Here is a 24,827-nt window from a genome sequence, read left to right as displayed (position 1 = left end):
TCTCAAACCATCTCAGCATGTGTAGGATAGCAAGTTAATGTTTTAGAAAGCGAATGTCAGATTCAGCAATGAGGCATTTATTTTAGTACACTAAAACCTTCCTTAAGCTGGGAGTGTGGTTGTGTTTTTGACCATCCTGATGAGTAATACCTCAAATTTGTTATTGAATCAGTGTTTTTGTCTGAGAAGTCTTCTGTAGTTTATATAGTTAAGTGTTATGGAAAGAAGAGATTCTTCTTCCTCGTAGTGCATTTGGTAGCCCAGGATCATCTTTATCCTTTGGGTAATTAAAAAACCTACCCCTTTGCCTGTGCTCTAAAATATATAGCAACTTTTTACGAGCTGTCAATTCCAATGTGCCCAGAGTTAACTTCAAGATGTTATTGTGAAGATTTTGGTATTTTTGCTGTTGATTGTACTGATGTGACTAATAATATTGCTGACTCTTTGAAACTGCTTTTGCTTCTGTGCTGTCCATATCAACTCCTTTTCAGAGTTACAGACTCTGGTCACTCTTCTGGCGTGTGAGTTTGTCAGTAGTTGCTGACTTCCTTTCATTCCTTAGCTCAGTAGAGATTACCTAAAGGTCTGTCTGTGTTTTTTCATTACTGACATTTTGCACATCTTGAAGAGATGGAATTGAGTCAAGGTGTTTCAGTTTCTCATGGTGAGTTTCAATTTTACTTGGAGAAGTACTGATCTGGGTATTTAGGCTTTAAAAGCAACAGGCTTTATTTGCCATGGAGTAAAAGGCTAACATTAACTCTCCACACTCATTTCAGTATTTCTGCACTCAAATTCTGCTCTGGGCCAGCTATATAGATCCATCTTGATTAGAAGAGAGATGTAAGTGAAGAGCTTAGTTTTCACTTACCACGTCCCCAGTAAGTCTACCGTCCCCATGGTAGGATCATAAAGATTCCTGTGGTCAAATATATGTGTATGTGTAAGCTTCTAATGTATTTTCCATGAAGAAAATGAGAGGCTGCCCTCTATTAGAGAATTTATTTTGGCAAAAAGTTGAACTTCTTTTTCAGTCTGTTAGGGATATTTTAGAATAGAAAACTCTAGCTCTTGCAGCTATGCAGGCATGATGGTAATAAATAGGGGATTTGGGAGTTTTTTTGTCTCCATTCCTCTTGTTTCCTATTTCAGCTAGCAGATGTGATTCTAGAGGCAGAGTAGGTGTTATCTACAATGTAGTAACTTTTTGTTCAGTCACTGTCTGGTGTTTATAACAAACTATGTATGAGACCTGCTTATCTTTTTGGTTTGCTGGTTGTTCCCCAGGGTCCAGGTTGGGGACATTTTAGGAGTGGACAGGGCAGAAGCAGACAAATCAAGGAGTGATTTCTTCTGTTTCTACCATCAACCTCATCTCCTGTCTTGATCTCACTCCTGCATACAAGATAAACATGGAGAATTAAAATGCTTTTCTTCCTCTGATCTCCATTTCTTCGTGCCTTGGCTGTGGGATGTGCTGGTTTGATCACATCTTCCCTCAGACAGATGGTGAGAGGAGGTGTGGAAAAGTGAGCTGAGGTTGGGGTTTGTACCATGTGATGTTTACTATAACCACTTTCATACAGGTTAGCTGATACATGGCAAGACTGTAATTGCTGGGGTTAAGGAAAACAGGGGTTTGGAGCATTTCTCCACATCTTTATTAGCTTGTGTCCTGTTTAAAGTGCAGTGCTGTTCAAAGGTTGGGTTAGATCAAGGACCATGGTTATGAAAGGTCTAGTGTATGCTTGTAGATGTGCTTTACCATTTTGTTACTTTCCTGAATGCTGATGTGCTGCTGTAGTCATGAGTTTTTACTCAAATCAAAGTAAGAAAAGTGGTCTGGAAAGGACTCAGGAAATCTCCATCCTTGTGTCCTGAGCTTGGGAGCCTCCAGTCTACTGCCTGAGAGACCTGATAGCTTTTTTTTTTTTGGTAATATCTTGCAGATGTGTTTTTCTCATACAAATGAAGTGGTGTGCTACCAATGATTCTCCATCTCTTGTGCTGTCTCTTAAATTGGTGTATCTTCAATTTTGAGGTAGAATTTCAGTCTTTAATATCACTATTGTTTGCATAAAAAAGTATTTCTTTATTTGATCTGTACCTTGGGGACTTAATTTAAAACATTCTGTACAGAGAAAGTCTTAGCTCATGTCTTAAGTGTTCTCATGGGAGCACTTGGAGGTATTGCTGCATGTTTGGCTGTGAGCATGCAGGCAGATTGACTCATTGATTAAATCCACCTTCTTGTGTGTGCAGCACACAAATAAGCACACTGTGTGCATATTCCATGAACTCCTTTCAAGAAGAATTTTATTTCATCCCCTTTGAGACAAATCTATCACCCTGGGAACACAATACCAGGGACTTTTTTGGTGTGTAGTTTTATCCTTTCAGACCTTCCTTTTCGTAAAATTGCTTGTGGTGGACTTTGTTACAATAGCCAGAAGGATGGATTTTGTCTTTTAACATCCTTTGTCCTGTACTGAACAGGAAAGAAAATTGCTTTTTCTTCTCTTTGGGTGATGTGGTTATCAAAAAGGAGTATTTTAGAAATACAGTGTATAAGGCAGCAGAAGAGAGGCTGAATATGTTACAGAAATTCTAGATTAAATGCCTTACCTCTTCTAGAATCAAGATGCAAGTGTAGAAAACTTAAAATACATTTTTAATCTAGCATGGTGCCTAAATCATTAAGGAGGGCCTTAATGCAGACTTAATATTTTTATTTGCCCTCTTCCTTCTCCAAGTCAGTGCAATGAAAAAATCATGTGTCTTCTGAACTTTTGTCTCTGTTACTGAACTTGTACTAGAGGCTTCTGCATTGGTGTGTTTGGTTTGTTTCTTTTGTTTAATGTTATCAAAGTGCTGAATTTTCTCATACAAGCAGTAAATTTTTGAGGGCATCAATTTCTGTTGTTGAACTGTAGCTGGCCCAGATTTATCCACAGAGCAGGAATGTGTCCCAGTGAAGTTCTTTTAACTGGAAGCATGTGTTTAGTGTCTGGATATCCACAGAGGCTGTATGATCTGGATATTAGTTTTGCTTGATAAATTAAGGTAAAGATTTCAGAGTGAAGCTACAGTATTTAGTCTTCCCTTTTCTGTCCAGGATTTTCTCCCTTGCCATCTGACTGAACTGAAAGTAGTTTGTGTAACCACTGTGAAGGACACAGAAATATCCAGACTTCTCTTGGTTTTGTTTAGGAGGACAGGTTTTCCAGATTGATTATTTATAAAATGAGATTTCCAATATGTGTATAGATTGCTGACATTTGTTAGAAAGCATTTGGTAGTGGAAATATGCTGCACTGTATTTAGTTGGATGGACTCAAGTATCATCCTATTTGCAACTTCTAGGAAAACTTTTCCAACCAAATTTTGGAAGTGTTTCAGCTTGCTAATAAGGCCAGATACATTGTCTTGAAAATAAACTTCCTTAAATCTGCGAATGATCTCCTGTTTTGTGGATGATTGGCCTATTGGAGCTCCTTCCAGCTAGAAATGCTTATAGGAAGTGTAACCTTTGGCTGACAAGCCATTCTGCTGAAGTTCACCTACAAGCACATTTTGGCTCAGGAGACAGTGTGTCTAGCCAACAGGAATAATCTCAGCTGTGCTGGACCAGCATGTCAGCTTCCTATCCACAGAGCTTGGAATCTCATCTGGGGCAATCTCAGAAATTGAAACCATGTTAAATCTTGCTTGCTAATTGTATTTCCCAGTAGCAGCTGGTGTATTATCTTTTAGTGAAAATCCTTTCCAAAAATGTCTTGTAGCAGTTCTTGGCTTAACCAAGTGGCTTATTATTGCTTGATAAAACAGCTAAGCAGAAGTTTTCCAGGAATTTGGATTGCTAGAGGTCTGTTCTATCAATCTATTTTCCAGAGCCTGAAAACTGAGATTCATTCACACAAAGTTTTAATGGCTTCAGTATGTTGCTTGTAAACTCATTAATTCTGTCTTTATCAGTGTATTTGTTTTCTCTTTTCCCGGGTAATAGTTTCTAAATATGTGGGGTTCATAAATGTATCTTTATGTCCAGCTTTTTTTCCATGAGATCATGATATGGAGCTTTGTTTTTTGATTTTTGAGTCTTAGTAGAAATCCTAAGCATGTGAGAATTTTTAAACTCTTACTCTTGGTAACTTGATTCAATGTGTCTTTGCTGCCTTAAGCATAGGTTCACAATGGTAATGAATATGTTTCCATTGAGATTTCCCTTGACCAAAACAGATAAAAACAATATTATTTTAATTGTTTAATCTCCGTTTTTGTTGAATGAAAATGTTGCCATAGCAGGTTAACTTTGTGTAATTGATAGACTAGATAGTACTTTGGAAAGTTGTCTTATAGAGAAATTAATATATTGGAATTGTGTTCTTTCCATTTTTGCTTGTGAATAAAGCCATTAAAACTAGGCCTGATAGCTCTGGAGACCGTCTGAATGCTCTAAGTAATAGATTTCTGCTCTGTAGAAGTCTGGGTTTCTTCACCTCAGGAAGCTTAATTTGTCAGTTTCTTTACAAAATTGTTCATACATTCATTGCTGTATGAAGTGAAACTCAGAACAAGAAATGCTTTGCCTACCTGCTGTATCTAAAAGAAGCTTCTTCCCTTTCCCCTGAGGACCTGATCATGCCCTATAATTCTACATTAAACAAGAAGAATTGGATTTTCAATGTCTCTCAAATTAAAATTCCAATATTCAGGGAATATTGTTTGAGTGCTTGAGGTGAGAGCAGGCAGTAGAAGTTCTAATTCAAGTCTTGCTGCTACTTTGGTTTTAAAAACAGATTTCCACAGCTCAGATTATGCAAAGGACCTTACCTATATTATTTTTCTTTGGCTGCTTGTAATTTACCAGTCAGCTGTTAGACAAGAGAACAGTGAGGATCATTCATTTCTTCAAAAGCAGCTTAGCTGAACTAGCACTACATGTCTTGCATCATTTTGTGTTTAAATTCGGAAGTGTTTCAGGATATAAAAGGTCCTTTTCCTTTGAGTGGTTGTCCACAAGATTCCTGTCACATTTAATGAGATCATACATGTCTACCTCTTACTTGCAAAATGGAAATTTCTGAACATTATGGAAATTATAGACAATTTGTTTTCTGCTTGCTGAGACCAGAATCTAAATGTTAAAACTGAGAATTAGTTAATCTATAAAGAACAAACACTTGAACTGTGCAGGAAGGGCTCTAAAGTGTTTAAAATTTCAGCTTTACTGAACTTTCTCATGGGAGATGTTTACTAGTAGCATTAATTTGCATTTTGTCACTTTGAAGTTCAGCTTGTATGGTAGTAAAAATGAGCTTTCAGTTGTTTATGGCACATTCTGTTGCTCTCCAGACAAACCGAGGCTGGAAATCATTGCTATTAACAGCAGGAGTCTGAAAATTGTGCAGTATAGGTAACACTTGAGGAATGTGTGTATGCTGGATACTATTGAAACTTGCTTCTATCCAAGTGTTGGAAAGAGGAGTTTGGGGAGGGGAAGCGTACACTGCATATGTGCCCTCATATTCCTGAGTGGTTAAGAATGGGATAGGAAGAAACATCTTTATGCTTAAACAGCAAAAGGCAAAGGGAAGTAATTTTCTGTTTATGCAGACCAGCAGTTGATTACTTGGCTTAAACTTCCTTAAAATAGGACTCTGAGACTGTTCCTTTCTGCATAAATCTTTATATGTTGGCCTTTGCTTATAGTTAAATTAGTAACTTTCCATTTTGAGGTTAAGCTGTCTCCTGTGCTCTCTTGGAACTGCTAATTCAAATTATATTGTAGTGTAGCTACATGATTTTTTGTGCTGAGATGTTTAAATAATCAATGGTGAGGTATGCAGTGTCTGTGAGGCTGAATTTTTTTCTCTTTCCTCCTTTTTTGGTGTATCCTATATAGCTATATAGTTTTTTTTAAAGAACAAAAAAGAGGGGGGGAAAAAAGCCCAAACCACTTTTCTTTTCTTGTTTCTTGTAGGTTTATGGGTGTCTGTGTGCATAAAGGACAGCTGCACGCTCTTACTGAGGTAAGACTATTTCATAATATACATACTGAATATGAAATATTCTGTTCTCAGGACAGATTCTGCAATTGTCATTCACCTTGAGTTTAGTTTCTTCTATGGTGACTGATGATTTAATCACTCACTGTTTGCTATGTTAAGGGAAGACTGCAGAATCAGTCCTCAGAGCTCTCCTCACAGCCTTGTATGTCTTTTCTCCTCAGAAGCACTTACTGGGGTGAAAAAAAATCACAGTAAGAACATAAAACTTCACTGAAAATGTTCTAAATGAGAGATGTGCATTACCATTGAGCTGCTCATAAATATTATTTGTTTCAGTGACACTGAATTGTATTTGTCTTATTTATACTCCAGTTGTACATTTCACAAGTGAATCAGTAACGTTTCATCTGGGTCATGTTATTGTATTCACTCCCTACCACTTTCACATTACAGCTTAATCTGGGTCCCATAAAAAGGAATTATTCCATTGCCCATGTACCCTGGCCAAGATCTAGGTATCAAATATGAAGCTGAAGTTTCCATTCATATGAGTTCCCACCCAGCTTTATTGGGTTGTTTCTTTAATCCCCCTGTACTGCTCAGGAAAAACAAGATGAGAGTATTCTCTTGTTAGGAATAGTGCTGCCTGTTTTGAGTCAAAATCAATAAAATGCTTTGCCTGTTGTATTAGTTTGGGTACAGACTGAAAGGAAACTCATGGTTTGTAAAGTTAATGCTTCTTATTTACTTCTGTTTTGTAGGAACTGCTCAATTAAAAGATTACCCCTTTCCCACCCTCCCAAAGACAAGTGTGTTTAATTAGCAATTTTAGCAGGTTCCTGGTGTGGTGTGCTTGCCAAGAACTGCTGTAAAATGAGGAGACTGAGGAGCTGTATGCCAGTTAGCAGGATATGTGTCACCATCATTTTCTGTAACTTACAGATGCCACTCTGAGGCAAAGATGCACATATGTGGGCAATGAATTTCTTCACCTTCTGGGGTGACAATTTTGCAGTTCTCATTCTAGCTGCTATTGGAGTGATGCACTCTGGTTCAATGTCTGTATTTCTAGAGGAACAAAGGTAAAGACAGTTCCAGAAATTTCAAGACACAGCATGAGTGTGAGCACTTTGCCATGAGAGGGACAGTTTATTTGATTTATTCTTTCTGGGTTTTTTTCCCCCCTCCCTGTGCTTAGTAGAGGAAACATTCCTAAGATGGCTGATCAAGTTATTCAGGGAGGCTTTGCTAATATTATTGCTGATTTCTTTTGGATATCTGGTAAATTAAAACAGGGAGGTTTTGGGCTGTTCCACTCACTAAATATTATCGTAGAAGAGGTGGAGCTTCATATTGTTTTATCATACTAAAACTTGGAGGATTTTGCTCAATGTGGGTTTTTTTGTTTGGTTATTTTTTTCCTTTCCTTCACAGCAGTTGCTTACCATTTAAATAACCCTCCCCACCCAAAAAGCCAAGAAAATGAAAACAGCACAGATGCTTCCTCATAGTGAGCTAACTTTGTAGCTGCTGCTTTGTTCAGCTATTTCTGAGTTCTTGGCAAGCAAATAAATCTAAGAAAGACTTCAAAGAATAACTTTTTATAGTTATAATTCAGAATAACAGAAGAGATTCCTGAAACATCTTGAGACCAAAAAGGAAAAGTTTTAGACTGATGAAGTTTACTGCAACATTTTGAGAAACAGAATAGCTTTAGTGACATTATAAAAGTATAATTAGTGATTACTGCTTTTCTTCTGTGGACAAAGGTGAGCATTAATGCCTTCAATAGGAAAATCCATGACAGAAATGGATGTTGTAGGGAAACATAGCTATTCTTTGATTTTAGAGAGCTTTTAAAATTTAAAAACTGTATATGTTCCAAGTGGTGCAATTGTCTTTTCTGGCAACAGTAGTAGCATTTTTCATCTTCAAGTGTGTGTAGAGTAATAGTTGAATTCTGAAGACTTCTGGAGGTTGGAGAAGGGGGCTGAAATGATGAGCTGAAGGAGTTATTAGTAAGACAGGGTGAATCACCAGTTCAAATATAGCCCAGGAGGATAAACAAATTGGCCACTGTCTCGTGGCTTTTTCAGCTTGTGGTCCACAAAGGTGGTCTCCTTGCTCCCAGTGCTCAGCATAATTGACACCAGCCTGGCACTACAAGTGCTCAGAACTTCTGCCAGGGTTTCAGTCCTTTGGAGATGAAGCTGTTGATTCAGAGGCCCATTGGTCAGTAGGTGTCTGAGTCACTGCTGGGAGAGTCCTCTCCTGCTTGCCTGTGCTGGACCTGTTCTGTAATGAGTTTAATTATCCCTTCTTGTGTTTTGAGAGTACAATTGATGATATGCCTATGTATAAGGGATACAGCATCACTTAGAGCTTATGTCTGAGGGCAGCATGATGGGAAATCATGTTTATTTTATATATTTTCATAACAGAAGAAGCTGAGAATTTGTGCCAGATGTTTGGTGACTGGATTTAGACAACTTGTGCTATTAACAGGCAGGGCAACCTCAAATGGTGTTAGAAGAGCACTGGGGATTTTGTAAGCCTGTTAAGGGGCTACATTAGGAATATGCAGCACTTAGTTATTGGAAGGCAGAGTTAGAAGCATTACAGATTTCTTGCATGTTTACAGACACAGGTGGCTTGAACACAGGAATGGATCATGCAGAGCAGGTTTTTTGCCTGAGGAAGGTGTTGATCCTATGTATGCCTTGGGATTTTCCCTTTTGGCAGCGTTTTGTGTTGATTTAGTTTTCCTCTCTCAAGTGGCTTTTGTTTTTAAAACTCTTGAGCAAGAGGCAGTTTCTGTTTGTTTTGGTTTCTTTTTTTTTCAAAATAAGAATGGAATTGTTTAATTATAGACTTCATTAGGACTTTGGCCTTGTTCTGAATCCACAGTCTTATCAGTTTTGATAATCCAATATGTTTTTTTTAAGTTCTCAGGCCAGAAGCTATGGTACATGCCTCTTCTAAAGTAATTCAATATCCTTAGATTGACAGAACAATTTAGGCTGCCAAGGACCTCTATCCCTGCGAGCACTCAGTTAAGAAACATTTAAGGAAAGCAAAGTAAATGCTTTAATAGGTGTATCACCCAAATGAGCTGGCAGGCATTAGACTGCCTCACTAGTGTTGAACTCATGAGCAGAGATTTGCCATGCTTTTTTTTTCTAAAACCAGAAACTGGGTATTCCTTTCTCAGCATTCGGCTTTAATCTGAAGCTGCTGGTTTGTTTCTTTAGCTACAGGAATCTGCAGTGCTTCCTGCTGTACTCACATGCCTCTCCAAACTCATTTCAGCCTTTCCCTCAGGCCTCTCTGTGTTTTCCAGCCACTTTCCTAATCTGACAACTCTCTTCACTTCCAATTCCTGGCACACAGCAGTATCATAAGTCTGGAGAAACTTGCAGAGTAGCAGAGTCTCAGGTGTCAGCATGGGATGCTGCAGAGCATTCGGAGGCCAGCTCGGTGCTGCTGCCAGGCAAGCAGACAGTGCGTGCTCAGGGGGGAACAGCCATGGCTCAACAGCAGCTGGGTATGATTTTATCCCATACACATCTACCATGGGATGGCTGCATGAGCAAACATCCATTTTAGATGGAAGACAAACAAATTTGTGTGTTGTAGGTTTTATAGGCCTGTGCTATTATATTGAAGCAGATAACATAGCAGCATAAAGTCTAGCATATAAAAGCCACTTAATACCTTCTTGCAGATCTTGAATTGTTTATTGAACTCAGTTAAACAGGTTTATCTGAATTTCTAAGAGACAGGTCAGGCTAAAATCTTGTTATAATTAGATGTATATTTATATATGCACAGAATGAGTCATGCAGCTTGGTAATTCCTTCTTGAAGGAAATTAAAGCATTGGCAGTTGTGTGTATAGATGATGAGGAATGGAAAGTTATTGTGTGTTGATTAGGATATCTTGAAATTGCAGTGCTTCAGGGACAATAGTTAATTGTTGCAACAGAAGTTTTATGACTATTAATTCATACTGGATGATAGTAAAATCTGATTGCTCAGTGTGGGATCTGCCATGCACTGGAACTTTCTCAGGCAGAGAGCAGGGCTGTTGCAGTGTGATCGGAGCATGTGGTAGGTGATGGAGGGGTAGGACAGTATTGTTTCAGCCAGGAGCTGAGAGCTGCCCGAGATGCTCTCCTGAAGTCTTTCAGATTTGGTCCTTGCTGGTGAACTGTGCGGTCAGACTCATGGAACACGTGACACCACACCGGAGAGCTGGAGTGGAATCAGAAGCACTCCGTGTAGTTGGACAGCCATGGTTTTCAGGTGCTGTTACCTCAGCACCAATAATTTAAGTAAACAATAAATGCAATTAGTGGAGTTTCAGGTTTTTGGAGACCTTCCTTTTTTAGCATATTTTCTTTTTTACTTTTGGAGATAGCACTAATTAGAAGGAAAAGTTATTGGAAGCTTTAAAATCTCTGAATTGTTTCAATTGTGCTAAGTTGCCCTTTTACAAGGAAGAGAAGGTAAGTTCTTAAAGTGAGAAAGTTCTTCTGATATACAGCTTTCACAAGCAGAATAAATAATTAAAAGTATCTCATTCTTCTTTCATTTTCCTCCCCTCAGTTCTTGGTTATCTTTCTGTTGAGGCCCTTTGACCCTAGAATAGAGAAAACCAAACAGACATCACTTAGGTCTCCTCTTCTGAAGCTCTGTGCTACAGCTAAAATTGTAGTAGTAGTAAAGGTATATAGTCATACCTTGCCTTCCAGATGGCAATTGCACACATGTGAGAGTTTTAAAAAGGCCTGAAATACCACTCCTTCCCTGCTCCCTCCTTTCCTCATCTCCTGTAAGACTCTCTAATCCCTAGTTTTGTTCCACCAGTGTGATTCATACTGTTTGGGTAACTTTAGTTTTACTCATTAGCACTGCAAATATGTAGCTCAGCTTTGGTGCTGGCAGTAGGCTGTCAACTCTGGAGAACTTGGTGTCTTTGGAACTGTAGTTCCCATTAGCAGCCATTCTGCAAATATTTCATGCCGGTAAGGAATTGTTCCTGCTTTAGGTATTACCTGTTTACCAGGTGACATTTAGTTCCTGGATAAGTTGGCTCTGGTGGTATTTCTCAAAAAACAAACAAACAAAACCAAAAAAAAAAATGGAATAGCTGTGGTGTGAAGTTGGTGAGCCTGAGCTTGGAGACAACTGAAAAGAAAATTACAATTGTGCTTAAGGTAGCACCAAGTAGAAAATTAAAATAAATTAAAGGACTCTCATTTTCATCCTGTTAGAAAATATTACTTATTTCCTGGATACTGCTGTCCAATTTCTAGCAAAAAACCCCAACAATTCAGAGATTTATTAGGGAAGTCCTGGAATTCTTGTTAGGTACTACCTAATGTGTTCAATAAAGCTGTACTGACTAGAGGCTCCCAGATCAGTTTGTGTTCCTTAGTATCTTTTATTTACCTAATGCTTGTGCATTACCTCCCCTTGCTTGTTGAAATATTTCTTAGATGCTTTGTATAGTCCTTCTGACTGAAGTATTGGAAAAAGAAAACTCAAAACGAGGAGGAAAAAAGCAGAGGGGTGGGAGAACTCTAAAGGTAATTTTTTCCTTTATCTCTCCTCAGATTTGGGACCCAATTCTGCTTCAATTTGGTCTCATTTGCATACATAAATCATCTTCCTTGAATGTATTAAGGTCTTGGGCAGTATGTAAAGTTATTTGTTTTATGGTTTTGTGGCACTGGTCACTACTTTGGCTTTCTGGAGGAACAACATGAGCTATGGTGCAAGCTGTCTCTTGGATGTTTCCATTTACAGCTCAGAAGATACAGAATATACTTGTTAATTCTAAGTATCTTCTCTTTAGGGGAATGAATCTTGATACAGAACAGTGTAAAGAGGGTATTTACTTTGGAGTAACTTAAAAAAAACCCCATGCAATGATGACAAATGATCTTTCGGATGACTTCTGACAGCCAAAATTTTTAAATGCCTCCTGGCTGTGGGATGCAGCAGAAGGGCTGTGGTTTAAACTTTATTAGAACTCAAAGTATGCATAAAATTTTGCAGATTAAATTTATCCTTGTGATCTCTCAGCCAATGAATAACATGACCTGTGGATTAATGCTGTAATAAACCTCTGCTTGCAGAGGTTCTATCCTCTTTGTCTGTGGTTCAGATACTTTTTGTAGCATTAATTGGTGCTACAGCTTCACTTTATGAATGAAGAGTGCTTTCAGTGGTGCTGTGCTAGTGCTGGAAAGCAACATGCAGAGGCAATCTGGGCCTCCACAGGTATAAAACCCGAGCACCAGAAGAGTAAGTTTAGTCCTATTGAAAATACGTCAGAGGTATTGAGTCCTCTGCTAAGCTATGGTAACTCTGTATGTTTCCTGGAATGGACTGGAGTTTTCGACCTGGATAAATTTGGTTCCAGGAAAATATGCTCTGATGACAAGAATGGTTATGTGGTATAAAATTAGAAGTGTCTGTTGCTATTATTTACTTGCCTTTTTTGCTGATTTTGTCATAAGACTAGAAGTCCAGCCAGCACATACCCATGTTATTTCCTCTGTTAATTTGGTTGTTTGGGTTGTTTAGCTTTTCCCTTACAGGAATCATTAAGAGTGAGACCTTGCATGTACTTGCCTCAGGGTCAACAGAAAACCATTCACTCTGAGCCCAGGGATTTGACCTCTAGAGAAGAGTAATGGTAACCTTGTCTGATGCAGCAGTAGTTGCACTCCCCATTAATGACTGTGTGAGGATTCACTGTAGGACCCGAGAAGAGCGAGGTCGTGGCACCAGAAGTAGAGTTTAAAACAAAGTGGGGTATTAGCTCAGGTATTAGCAATACTAGGCTAGTCTGTAATGTAAAAGGTGAGAAATCATTCCATTTCATTGGCACTATTTTTTCCAGCACTAAATTACAGTGAATGGATCATGAGATATCTCTTAGGACTGTTTGCTGTCTGTATAGTGCTTTTTTCACAGAATCACAGAATGGGTGAGGCTGGAAGGGACCTCTGGAGGTCACCTGGTCCAACCTCCCTGCTCAAGCAGGGCCACCTAGGGCTGGCTGAGGCTGGTTGCCAAGAGCTGGTCATAGAATCACAGAATGGTTTGGGTTGAAAGGCGCCTTGAAAGAGCATCCTGTTCAAATTCCCCTGTCATGGACACAGACAGCTTCCAATAAACCCGGTTGCTCAAAGCCCCATCCAGCCTGATCTTAAACACTTCCAGGGATGGGGCATCCGCAGCTTCTCTGAGCAACCTGTGCCAGTGTCTCACCACCCTCATGGCAAAGAATTTCTTCCTAAGAGCTAAATCTAAACCTACTCTCAGTTTAAAAACATTCCTGCTAGGCCTTTTAAAAGGTCTCTCTCCATCTTTCTTGTAGGTTCCCTTCAGGTACTGGAAGGCTTGCAATTAGGTCACCCTGAAGCCTTCTCTTCAGCCTGAAAAATCCCAATTCTCTCAGCCTTTCCTCATAGGAGAGGTGCTCCATCCTTCTGACCATCTTGATGGCCCTTTATATTTCTGCTCTTGAGAAAAATCACTTACCACAGAAAAATTGTTGCAAGTTAGTAGGTACTTTTAAATATCTTGTTAATTCTATCATCCTTTATTAAAATAGAGATAAGGTAAACCTACAAGATGCAAAAAGCTGTTACTGTGTGCTTGCCTACTGGCACATCTGAATATTGACTTAATCTTTTGGGGTTAAAAAACCCAACCAACTAAATTTGTACAGAAAGACAAGCCTATTGCCTGTGCTTTCTACTTCATTTCACATGAGCACCAGGACTCAGTTAGGAAGAGCTCAAAGTTTTACCACCTTTGTTGTTGCATGCAGCAGCTACCTGCTGAAAGGAGAAAGGCATAGGCAATAGGGATTTTTCTTACAGCTGAAAATCAGAAACCTTCTGTTTATATTCCAATATGAATGTGTTTATAAGATGGCAAACCATCTAGCAATGGGTGTTAGCAAAGTCCCTAGCAGTCTTTTTGAAATTATAAAAATCCTAGTTCTTTAAAGTGAAAAGTTTTGGGATGTGCTTTGGATTTCTTTTATCAAAGTATACTTTTTAGCTTTTGCTTAAATTATTGTGACCAAAAAAAAAAGTATAAATGTGAATAATAAGTCCATGGATGTGTGTATGTATTTGTTTGGTATTACAGGTAGACCTTGGGCTTACTTGTTTCTGTGTCACTTGCAAAATGATTTCTACTACATCTTTGATAATTTTGAAATGCAGTTATAATTCTTTTTATAAACTTGGTTTGGTGCTGACACTTCCCTTCATCTCTTGATTGTTCATAATACAATTTTAAAAATACTTGTCAACACTTGAGCCATATTTGGTCTTATTTTTTCACTCTTCACAGCATATGGACTGTCAGTTTCAGTTTTGCTGGAACAGTTCACTTAGGTTCTCAGTTTAATTTATAAAAAGTGGCTGAATGTGCTCTCAGCAAATGTAGTTTGTGCCTTGACAGCCAGCTCTACCTCATCCTTTCTTTGTGCTATGCAAGGCATTGTACTGTTTCATCTTCAAAGCGGTGTCCCTTTTCCTCTGGTTTTATTCTCTTCAGAGCAGTACAGCATGTCTCTCTTCAACTTGAGACATCCCCATATGAAAGACACATACCAGTTTGCAGAAATGGAGACCCATTCCTGGTCCCTTGATCCTGTCAAGAAGCACAGGTGCCTCTGGAAGCAGCCATGCCCTGATTAACTGGAGAGAGCTAGACCAAACCAGCTGTACTGGTTTAGTGGCGGGGATGTCTGCCCTAACTGTGTTTTTTGAAAGAGTGCATGAGAAAGCAACAAAAGTTAAAATCCTGTTTTCCGAACAGTGACGGTTCAATATAGTTTATCAACTCTGAGAAAGCTGAGTGAAGGTCAAAAGAACCTTATCTGTTTTATCAGCTAAAGATGTCTCATTTTTTGTTGAAATGATTCTGTAGACACTTGCACTGAGCTTGTTCAACCAGCTGTGAGAGTTGCAGACTGGTACCTGTGTGTACCTTATGTGTGAGAGCTGAGTCAGGCTGATTAATAATAGGTGTTGACCTGACATCTGTATGCACCAGTGGATGCAAAATCAAATCTAAACATGGTACATGTAATAAGTAAATTAGACTGTTCAAAGTAAGTAGAGTTTTAAAGGCTTGCAGAAAAGGGAAGGGGATGGTCGTGGTTTTTAGAAAGTGTCACACCGTTTAAACCTTATGTTGTAACTTTAAGGCTTCATTTAAACCTTATGTTGTAACTTTAAGGCTTCATGTATTTTGTAACAAAAAAAGGCAATGTGTCCAACACAGTCAAGTTATTTCACAGAAGTTAGACAAAGTACATATGTTTTACTTTTATATGGTTTTCCTTGGGAACCCGATATTTTTATGAATTTTTTAAAAAGAAAGAAGACTTCAGTCCCAAACACAGCTTGATGTGCTGCATGTACCCAAAAAGTCCATTTAAAATCACACAAGGGAGCCTGGCTTTCAATGACAGGAGGCAGGAAATTTAGTGTTCTGACTGAAATTCCACCTCCAGTTCATATTCTTGCAGCTTCATGTTGTGGCGTACGTGGTGTGCTTGACCCTTTGGTTTTTTCTCCAGCAAAAATGATACAGGTCTCCACAGGAGTTTCAGCTAAGTCTCTCTGATTTGTAGCTTTGCAGTTTTGAGTGCTTAAATATCAAAAGTCAGGTTTTTGGAAAGCATGTAAAGGACCTTATTTAAGTTAGGTGATATTTCAAATATTTTCCCCTACATCTGATGCTTACTTTTTTTTTTTTTTTAATGAATGAAAACTAACCATCTTGTCTGATTGCTTGATCAAAGAACTGGGTTTCCAGAAAAATACTTAACAGAGAAGTTTTAAAAATTTGTTTGGGTAGGTTGTACCTGGCCATGCAGGGGCCTTCATTTTGGAAGGAAATTCGTGTGGCTCTACCTGGTCTTCACACTTATTCTGAAGACAGAAAGGTGGAATTGATTATCAAAAAATTGGAGTAGAAAGCTCAGTTACAGGAAGGAAAAAAGCTGACAAAAAATGTTGGCTTCTGGAGGATGCAAGCTGGCATTACAGGCACTCTCTGAGGAGGGATGCTGGCAGGTCAGTTAAAGGAAGAACCTGCTGTGGGCTGGTGGTGACCAGGTAGATTAAACACATGGGGACAACTCTCCAGGCAAAGTCTGTGCTTTTACCAAAAGCAGGTAAGTGGTGAAAGCTGTGTGAGCCCTGCATTGTGCTGCAGGCAGTGGCAAGCTGCTTAGATGCATCTGGCACTGTGTGGTTAGGCGAGAAGGGTGGGTTCTCACAAGAGGAAAGTTCAGATGTAGAAAGAGCTATAATCAGAGACACTAAAGAAGTCCTCATTTAAAGGCAGAAGCCAAGACTTTAAAAGTCTAACTTGAGGTGCACAGTCTATATTATGCATGCAGGTGCTAAATGTGATGAGCAACCAGTTATTTCAGTGAGAACTTCTGAGCTTTTCTCCCTTCCTCTCCTCTATTTTTAAAATTTTTTATTTCTCCCTTCTCTCTCACAGGAGGATGATTGACTTGTTTTATCACTTCAGAGCCTGTAATAGTGCACAAGCAACTTTTATTCATTATTTTATTTGAGATAGGTGCATCTAAATATGTTGTGGTCTGAGGAAGGCTTGCTAAATATTTTGCTGGTGCTAGTCTCGTCCTCCTTTTTAGAATGTCTCAAGGATTGAAGAAAGATAAGAGGCAGATAAATGTTCGACTGCAAACAGCAAGTTCCATTGTCTCATTCCTTGCCTCTCTTCTGCCCATGTGTGAGGCACACACATGTGGGTGGGTGCTCTGTGTGTGGGTTGTGTGGGTTTTTTTGGGGAGGGGTTTTTAATATCTATTTTGACACTCACTGTAAGCCAACTGGACCATTTGCCATTGCCTCAAGCAAAAAATGAAAACATTTTTGAATTTCAGCCTCTGAATTCTTTTATTGGTGGCTAGATTAACAAGAGTGAGGAGATGTAAACTCAGCTGTCACAGTATGGGGGGGAGAGAGAGGAGGAGAACTGAACACTGTCTTGAGCTCTAGATTTTCCTGTTACTTCTGTATATGAAGAGAGGCAGTCCAGTTAGGTACTGTGATGCTGGCCACTTAACTTTTTGCTTTGGAATTTTTTTCTCATATGTTTTCAGTAAATTTAGTTTGTATGTAGTGCTTTCTCTTATTTCCCTGCTTTTCAGTCAGGATCCCAGGAAACATACTCTTGAATTAACAAGTGTTCTGTAGTTTCACTTCCTCACTTTGCTGTACTTACCAGCCATCCAAAACATTCAGAAGCTGAGTTGTACAAGAAAATTCCTTTAATGTTTGCTTTTGCACGCTGCTATTACTAGAGGATCTTGGTGCCTTCTATAATTGCCAATAAAGTGTTTGGGCACCCTCAAATGTAAGTGGATGTGTTGAGTGGACGTGGGAGTGTTGAGGCTTGGAAAAGTACTCTGAAACAGCTCAAGGAGAGTATTCCTTGTGCAGAATTTAAAGTTTGTACTATGAGAGGTGTTCATGTGCTGTAAGTTTGCTCTCAGTAGATCCTTGTAGCTGTTTCACAGACTTCAAAAAGTGAAGCAAAGGGTTATTTTTCTGCCATCTTGCAGGCATATAATCTGTGGGCTGCTGCTGCTGGTATTTATGTGGGAAAGGTGAGAAAGACCTTATTTAAATGAGAAGCTCCTTGTTAGGAATTGCAGCTTCTCAGCAGAACTGAGTCTAGTATGTTTGAAATGCTGTCAGTGTGGATAGAGCCTTCTGCTCTTAACAGAAGTGTTATTGTAGAGATGCTGTTTCTCTTGCCTGTGTCAGCAACAAGGTACTTTCTCTTCCATGCCTGTGTGCTAATTTATGCCATATTCCAGATTCTTATCTGCACTGAGACTGGGCTCCACTTTGAATCCAAATGGTTACGACTTCAGATTATAAATGCAGGGGTTTTTGTTAGGCCTTCTTTGCTTTCTGTTTTTTTTTCTACTAATATAATTGCAGGAAAAATGGTTATCAAGGTCAGTTTGTATAGATATACTGGGAGTGTTTTCCGGTTCCAACAAAATAAGCTTATTTCCTGCAGTATTTCAGACCTGAGTATGAGTGAGCGTCCATAAAACTGCCTTCATCCCTGTGTTGCAGCAGTGCATTGTTGCTATGTGCCTCAGCTGAAGCCTTACCAACAAGAATCTGTTTGTAGCAGCAAGCAGCCAAGTGAACGTTATGTTTTGATTGAATGGAATGACAGAAAAGGGCAAAATTCAGCATACTGACCATAAGAGCTGTTGGAATTAGAGAATTAAGGGAAGACAAATCTTGCTGAATTCTTTTCCACGCCAATGCTTGAATGTTTGGAATGCAACAAATGGTTTTCATTACAGCTCCTTCCTGAGTTAGTGCATGTTAATTCTTGTTTGCCCTTATAAAAGAAGCCATGCCTGTACATGTCTTTTCAGAAGGAGGAGCCAATGAATTAATCAATGCCACAACTGACACAGAAGAAGAAACAGAGGTAGATCTGTTGCATTTCTTAGCTTTTGGTTCTGAGTTCTGAAGAGTGACCAGGCTATGGCAGTTGACAAAGCTGACCCTTTCCTCTGTGAATAGCTGGCACTTAAATTTATTTTAATCCTGTAATGGTTAACACCTTTAAAGAAAATAAATATTTTTTTAATTGAAGAGCAGGATTGTTTGTATTGGTAGAAAAGCAGATGAGAAATTGATTTCAGGTTACAGATTCTTTTCCTTCAGTTTTCAGAACTGAGGAGCAGGAAAGTAAAGGAGCCTTCAGATAAAGAAGACTTGGCTTTGCTTCTGTTCTTTCAATCAAGCTGTTTTTCCAAGCCACTTGTGCCCTTGTCAGCCCCCATTAAAAAGTTTGATCTTTGTTCTGAAATGTGTTTGCTTCACCTGTGTTCTCTTTCAGTATTTGTGTGTTTCTCTGTGGCAACATTACTTGACCTGCTGAGCAAAAGTATACTCACACAGACCAAATTGAATATCCAACTTGTTCTGTTTCAATGATTAATTTATTGTTTGATACAATGAATGGAAATGGAAGGTTACTTAGGTCAGGTAGTTTTGTAGATTTTTTAAATTGTGGGATTTTTAACAACTGGATGTCTAGGAACCTACTTCAAATTAAAAAAAAAAAGTCAATTGCATCGTCAGTCTCGCTGTATCAACTTGTAGTATCTCATAATGTAGTTTTGAATATCATGATTCTGTCTTTCTTTTCCAGTTCTGAACAGCTGAAGCTAATGAAAACAGTTTGGGGAAAAGATGAAACTTCCAGTCTTTCCACTGTAGCGAGTTATGCCAGTTGTGACAGAAGGGTACAGTGGCTTGTGCAGAAGCCTTCAGAGTAGTCACTTAGAGACTGCAGAGTGTGACAGATGAGAACTGAAGACGAGGTTGTGTCTTCCTTGAGACAGGCGGTTTAAAACTGCTTTTAAACTTCTGCAGAAAGCTTGGTGAAAAGCTCTCGATTTCCTTTTATTAGGCATGAGAGTTACCTTCTTACATCCAGCATCAGAAATTATACAAATGTGCAAGCTCTGTCTATTTTGACACTCTTTCATCCATTTGTTAATAATGTCTGCAATACTTTATTTTGCTTTCCAGGTCTCCCTTCAGTCTATAATTACTTATTCTGGGTTTTGCTCTGATGTCTTGCTACTCCATGCAGAAGGTGCTACAGCCACGATTCTAGTTTATCTTTTCTCCTGCATCTTTATCTGTTTCTTCAATGTGTTTTTGCAGTATATTCATTTGTTGCTATCTCAATGTTTGTCTTGTAGTGTTCTGGGTCCCTGACTTTACTTGCCTCATTTGGTTTGTCACCTTAAATACACTCTCCACACATACTTTTCTTAACCACTTAATGCCTTGTCTTCGGCAACATTTGGCCAACAGTACAGGGGCGTCTTGTGGTTATTTGTTGCTTTTCAAATGACAGGCAGTGACATTTAAAGTCATCTAAATAGCAGGCCAATTTTTTTTTTTTTTTGCCTTCCTGTGTTGTATCTGTTGGCTTATTTATATCAGACCTACACACTGAAACAGCATTGAAAACTCTTTGCAATTCCCATCAGTCTTCTCACTCGGACTTGGCAATATTTGGAATCTTTGTTTTTGAGAAATAACTGTTAGAATTATGTGACTCTGATGTGCCTTTTCTTTAAGAGCTTCTAGTTCTCATATTAGTGTTTAAACTTCTATTTTGATTTTTGAAGCTAAAATCTGACAACTGAAGTTGGGTATTATCTTACAGCTGAAGTTCATTATTAGTCTCTTGAAATGAAGCATGTGATACTGTGCTTAAGTACTTGTATATGCTGAATTTCTTCATTTCATATGCTTGAGTCTGATAATGTGACTGCAATTGTGTTAAAAGGTAGCAGTCCTATTATGCTGATTTTAGGTTAAAGTAGCATGACTGTTGTACAGGGATAAGTTACACACTGCTGCTTCTGCATTTCATAGCAGTAAATGATAACATCAGAAACCTCTTCAAGGTTCTTTGATCCAGAAATCATCTGTGCTTGGCTGAGATTCCGAGTAACTTGTCCTTCAAAGGAGCTACTGCCCTCTTTCTTCATAACATTTGGGAGAGGTACCAGAAATGCAATTTAGCTGAACTTTTGTTTTCACAACAAAGGTATGAGCTCTTATCTCGGATCCTTTAAAGAAAGAATATTTTTGTGGACTAAGATGCCAAGGTATTTTAAACCAGTGTTCAACTTGCTGTGTTAAGTTGTAGTAAATGCAAAAATAAACAACCTATAGCTGTTGCTTTCAGATGGCAACCAGATAACCTGGCTGTTGGTGTCCAGTTACATGACAGAAAAGTAGCATGAGGAATAATGGGTAGCTGTTTCACTGCAACCTGATGATACAGGGTTTGAAAAGGTCTGAACACTGCTCCATTTAGCTGCGATGTTCCTAAGAAATGTAGTGCCCTTTGCTTTCATTGTCGTAGCCCAGTCAGATCTCTATTCCAATTGCTTGTAGACTTATGTGATGGCTGTTGTTGTTGTTGTAGTAGAATAATGTTTTGAGATAATTTGTGAGCTGTAGCCTTACTGTTCCAGTACTGTGTCAGGGAGAGAATAAAATCCAGCGTTCTCTTTGGGAGAGGTACATTTTCTATCCTTCAGGATATTCTTACCACACAGAGCTGATTTGTGCCAGTAAGAGACTGAGAATGAGTATTTTTCTCTTTCAGTTGCACTGGCAATTAGGAAGTAATGTACATAGTTTTGTGTCTGTCCTGAAAAGGCATTGTTGAAGTCCTCTGGAAAAAATAGGCCATCAGGCTGGCTGTTTGCATTATTAGCCTGAATGACTGGAAGACTTGGATTACTTATATGACACTGAGGGAGCACTGTGCAGTGCTTGCCTTAGGAACAATTCAGATCTCAGCATGCAAATATTGCCTGCTGGCCAGCTAAAACCTGAGATCAACTGAAGCCTTAAAGATGTCTAGGAAAATCTTAGTTCAGTTGTTCACTTGCTGGTCAGCCTCATGTGCTTCATAAGCATAGAAATTAGAGCCAAAGCCAGAACTCACATCTCTGATAAATGAGGGCTGTGCACTTGCTGGGTGGCAAAGAGGCCTGGTAGGATTTTGTAGATATGCTGGAAACAGGTTTGACTGTCGCTTCTGTAGCTCATGGATGCTGTGTGCAATGTGTGTGTCAGCTGTCACCCAGCCCATGCTAGAATCCAGTCCTTGCAGTTAAGATGGGTGAATGACCCTGCAAGCCTGTTTGACTGGAAGAGTGCTGCAGGAATGTATATATTGGATGCACTTAACTAACATGGCAACAATGGATCAAATCAGTAGGCTGCTGTATTGAAAAGCAAAGTAAGAGCATGCTCGATATAGTATCCAGCTATTGTCCCACTTCATTGTGTGTGTCAATACTCTTCGGGGCTGCTTGTTTATTAGCATTTCTGGAGCGATTTGTGTCATGGAATGGCACAGTTCAGAGAACAGAAAATGGAAGCTAGGTCAGGGATTCCCTCCCCCCTTGCATTGTCTTTCCGATGAATTAAAGTATGGTGGTGCTTTATGGATGGTCTATTAGTGGCCTGTCAGAAAGGTGAAATGGTTTGGCATAATTGCTAAGTGTCATTTTATAATGGAGTTATTCAGCCAGGTTCTTTGGTGCTTTCTGTTCCAGGTTGATCAGAATTGCTCTGATTTGAACATGGCTGGATGAGAAGTGCTGTTCGCACTGTTTCAAGGAGGCTGGGAATATATAACACGTTACTGTAGAAATCTTAGCCACTGTCTTTTCCTTAAGCATGATAGCAACTTATGTTTAAAAAAAATCTAAATTTCTTGAGCATGGTTTTTGATTTTTTTTTGGGGGGGTTTTGTTTTTTTTTTTCCCTTGCATGCTCTATAAGGTCATCTGGTTCCCTTAGGGGTTCAGATAAAAGAAATGAGAAAGATCAAAGCTGGAAAAGCTCAAAGCAGCATTGTTTCCAACACTGAACCAGGTTGGCTACAGCTCTGGTTGGTCTTGAAACTCTCCAAGGATGGGAGATCGCATAGCCTCAGAGTGACCTGTTGCAGGGCTGCTCTGCTCTCCTGGCACATGAACTCCAACACAAGGAGCAGGTTGTTCTGGAGAGAAGGGGGTCATGCCCTGGACTGCCAGTGAAATGCGCTGCTGTGCATGGGCTGGGATGAGCCCCGTTCCCAAGGGATGCGCACGGGAGCCCCCGGCTGCTTTGCGGCAGCCCCTCCCGATGGGCTCTGTGCCAGGTAAAATCGCTTTGTGCCTCCTCTGCCCTGACTGTTTTGCCTCCTCAAATAGTTACCTGTGGAACGTGTGTATCTGCTGAAAGGGTTTGCAGAATTCACTGGTGAGATCAGTAGTGACTGGGTGGACCCAAGCTGTAAGGAAGAAGCTGTTTCTTGCAAACTGTTGAGGAGGTGACCTGTGACCCCCCCCAGACTTACCAGTAGAATCCAACTTGTGTGTGTTCTTTCCTTGCTGTAGCACAGCCTCGGGAGATCAGCTACATCCATCCACACTACAGGGTGTATGGCTCATGTTTGCCTGGTGTCCCAGGCTCCAAGACACAAGGAAGAGCAACAAAATACAAGCAGGTTCCAAGTTTCTGAAACAGCAAAAGCTGCAATTAAGGGTTTTTTTTTAAACATGAGAATGGTGCCACATGTTTTGTCCGAGTGAATGACACAGGAAAATCATTTGAGAAAGAGTTGGAGACCTGTGAGGCACAAAGAAGTGAAGTTGGTGCAGTCTGGCAGAGGGACACATGTGTGGGCCAGGCTTGGGAGCAAATTGTTCTGTCAGCTTAACTTGGGTTTCCTTGACAGAAGTCACTGCATTGCTGCCAGGTTTTCCTTCTGGAGTGAGCTACTCTTTGCCTGGTCCCTGGTGGGGGACTGGGTGTGTAACAAGAAGCTGCTTAAACACTGCATAGCTGCTGGTGTGCTATAAAGGGTCTATACATAAAGCATAACCCTTGTCTTAACCTGGGCTATATTACTTAGTATCATTTAGGTGCTGCTTTGTTTCACTGTCTCTTGTAGCATTTATCTTTTATTTACTGTGCTTTCCTTTTTGTGAGGGCTACCATTTGATGGGGTTGATGTAGTACTGAACACAGTGGGAATCATATTGCTAATTAGAACTCGTAGATACAGCAATGAAAAAACAGAACTTACAGCAGCACATTTTAATATTTTTCTTTGATGCTGTCTCAGTTTAAGGAAACTGGGAACTTGATCAGGCTCCATGACCTACACTTGGATACTTAGCTCTGCCTTTGTTGATTAATTCTATATGAAAGTCAACTCTGCATTGTTTTTGCGCTAATTTTCCTCCAACTGGAATGAGAGGGTGATATATTGTAGGTGTTTCTGAAGGGTCTATTTAAATACTATAGAGTTAATACAGTGGTGGCTGTTACATCTTTAACATAAGGGCATTGGTAGAGGTGGTGAAGGGAGACATTTTCAGCTTCTCTTAATCTGCAAACTTTGTGCCTGCCAAGCCCATATGAAAAACAGGTTTTAATGTGTAACTGAGCTGAAGTCATTTGTTGTAGTGATGAATTTTACCTTCCTGACAAAATATTAAGTTAAATAATTAATTACAAATGTTGCTTTGTCTTTTCAGTACATCAATTGTGGTAACCTGGAACAGCTACTAGATGGCAACCAGCATCTGCCCTGGACAGTGAGGGTGAAACTGGCATATGACATTGCTATGGGAATCAGTTATCTTCACTATAAAGGCATTTTCCACCGAGACCTTACATCCAAGGTATTGTTTATAAAATTAAGGGAACTTCCTAATGAAGGTGCTGCAACTGATTGTTGGGTTTTCTCCCTTCTTCCATTCCATGCAGAGAATTGCTATTATATGAGGTGTGATCTAAGACATTTTGAGAAACAAATTGAAATGCTGTCTATAGAATTAAAACTTTTCTGAAAACATATTTGTAGTTGGTATGGAAACTAGAGAAATTGTTATCATGAAGAAAGATCATCCCTTAAATGAGTTCAGATTAGGATTTCTCATAAAGCAGCTGCAGAGTTTTTCTAGTTCTGAATTCTGGTTCAGTAAAGTATTTAAATCCCTGGATAATTAAGCACGACAATCTAACATTTGGAACAGGTTAATCATATAAAGAACCCAAATTGAGGGGATTATTACAAACACACTTCAAAATCTCCTTGTTGTTTTTGTTTCCCTGTGTATTTCACAAATCTTCTGTAGGAAGAGTGACCTTTCATTACT

General features: G+C 39.3%; 1 protein-coding gene across 5 annotated transcripts in view; it reads left to right on the top strand.

Moving 5' to 3' along the window:
* TESK2 (testis associated actin remodelling kinase 2) overlaps positions 1-24,827 on the top strand; it is a 109,948-nt gene that overhangs the window by 62,088 nt on the left and 23,033 nt on the right. For all 5 annotated transcript variants that reach the window (XM_068198618.1, XM_068198619.1, XM_068198617.1 and 2 more), the window contains 2 exons: positions 5,987-6,035; positions 24,204-24,350. In XM_068198618.1, the coding sequence (XP_068054719.1) occupies positions 5,987-6,035; positions 24,204-24,350 (196 nt within the window). The remainder of the gene's footprint in view (positions 1-5,986; positions 6,036-24,203; positions 24,351-24,827) is intronic.

This window comes from Anomalospiza imberbis, chromosome 9 (assembly GCF_031753505.1).
Source record: "Anomalospiza imberbis isolate Cuckoo-Finch-1a 21T00152 chromosome 9, ASM3175350v1, whole genome shotgun sequence".
NCBI lineage: Eukaryota > Metazoa > Chordata > Aves > Passeriformes > Viduidae > Anomalospiza > Anomalospiza imberbis.
This window is presented reverse-complemented; position numbering and strand designations above follow the sequence as displayed.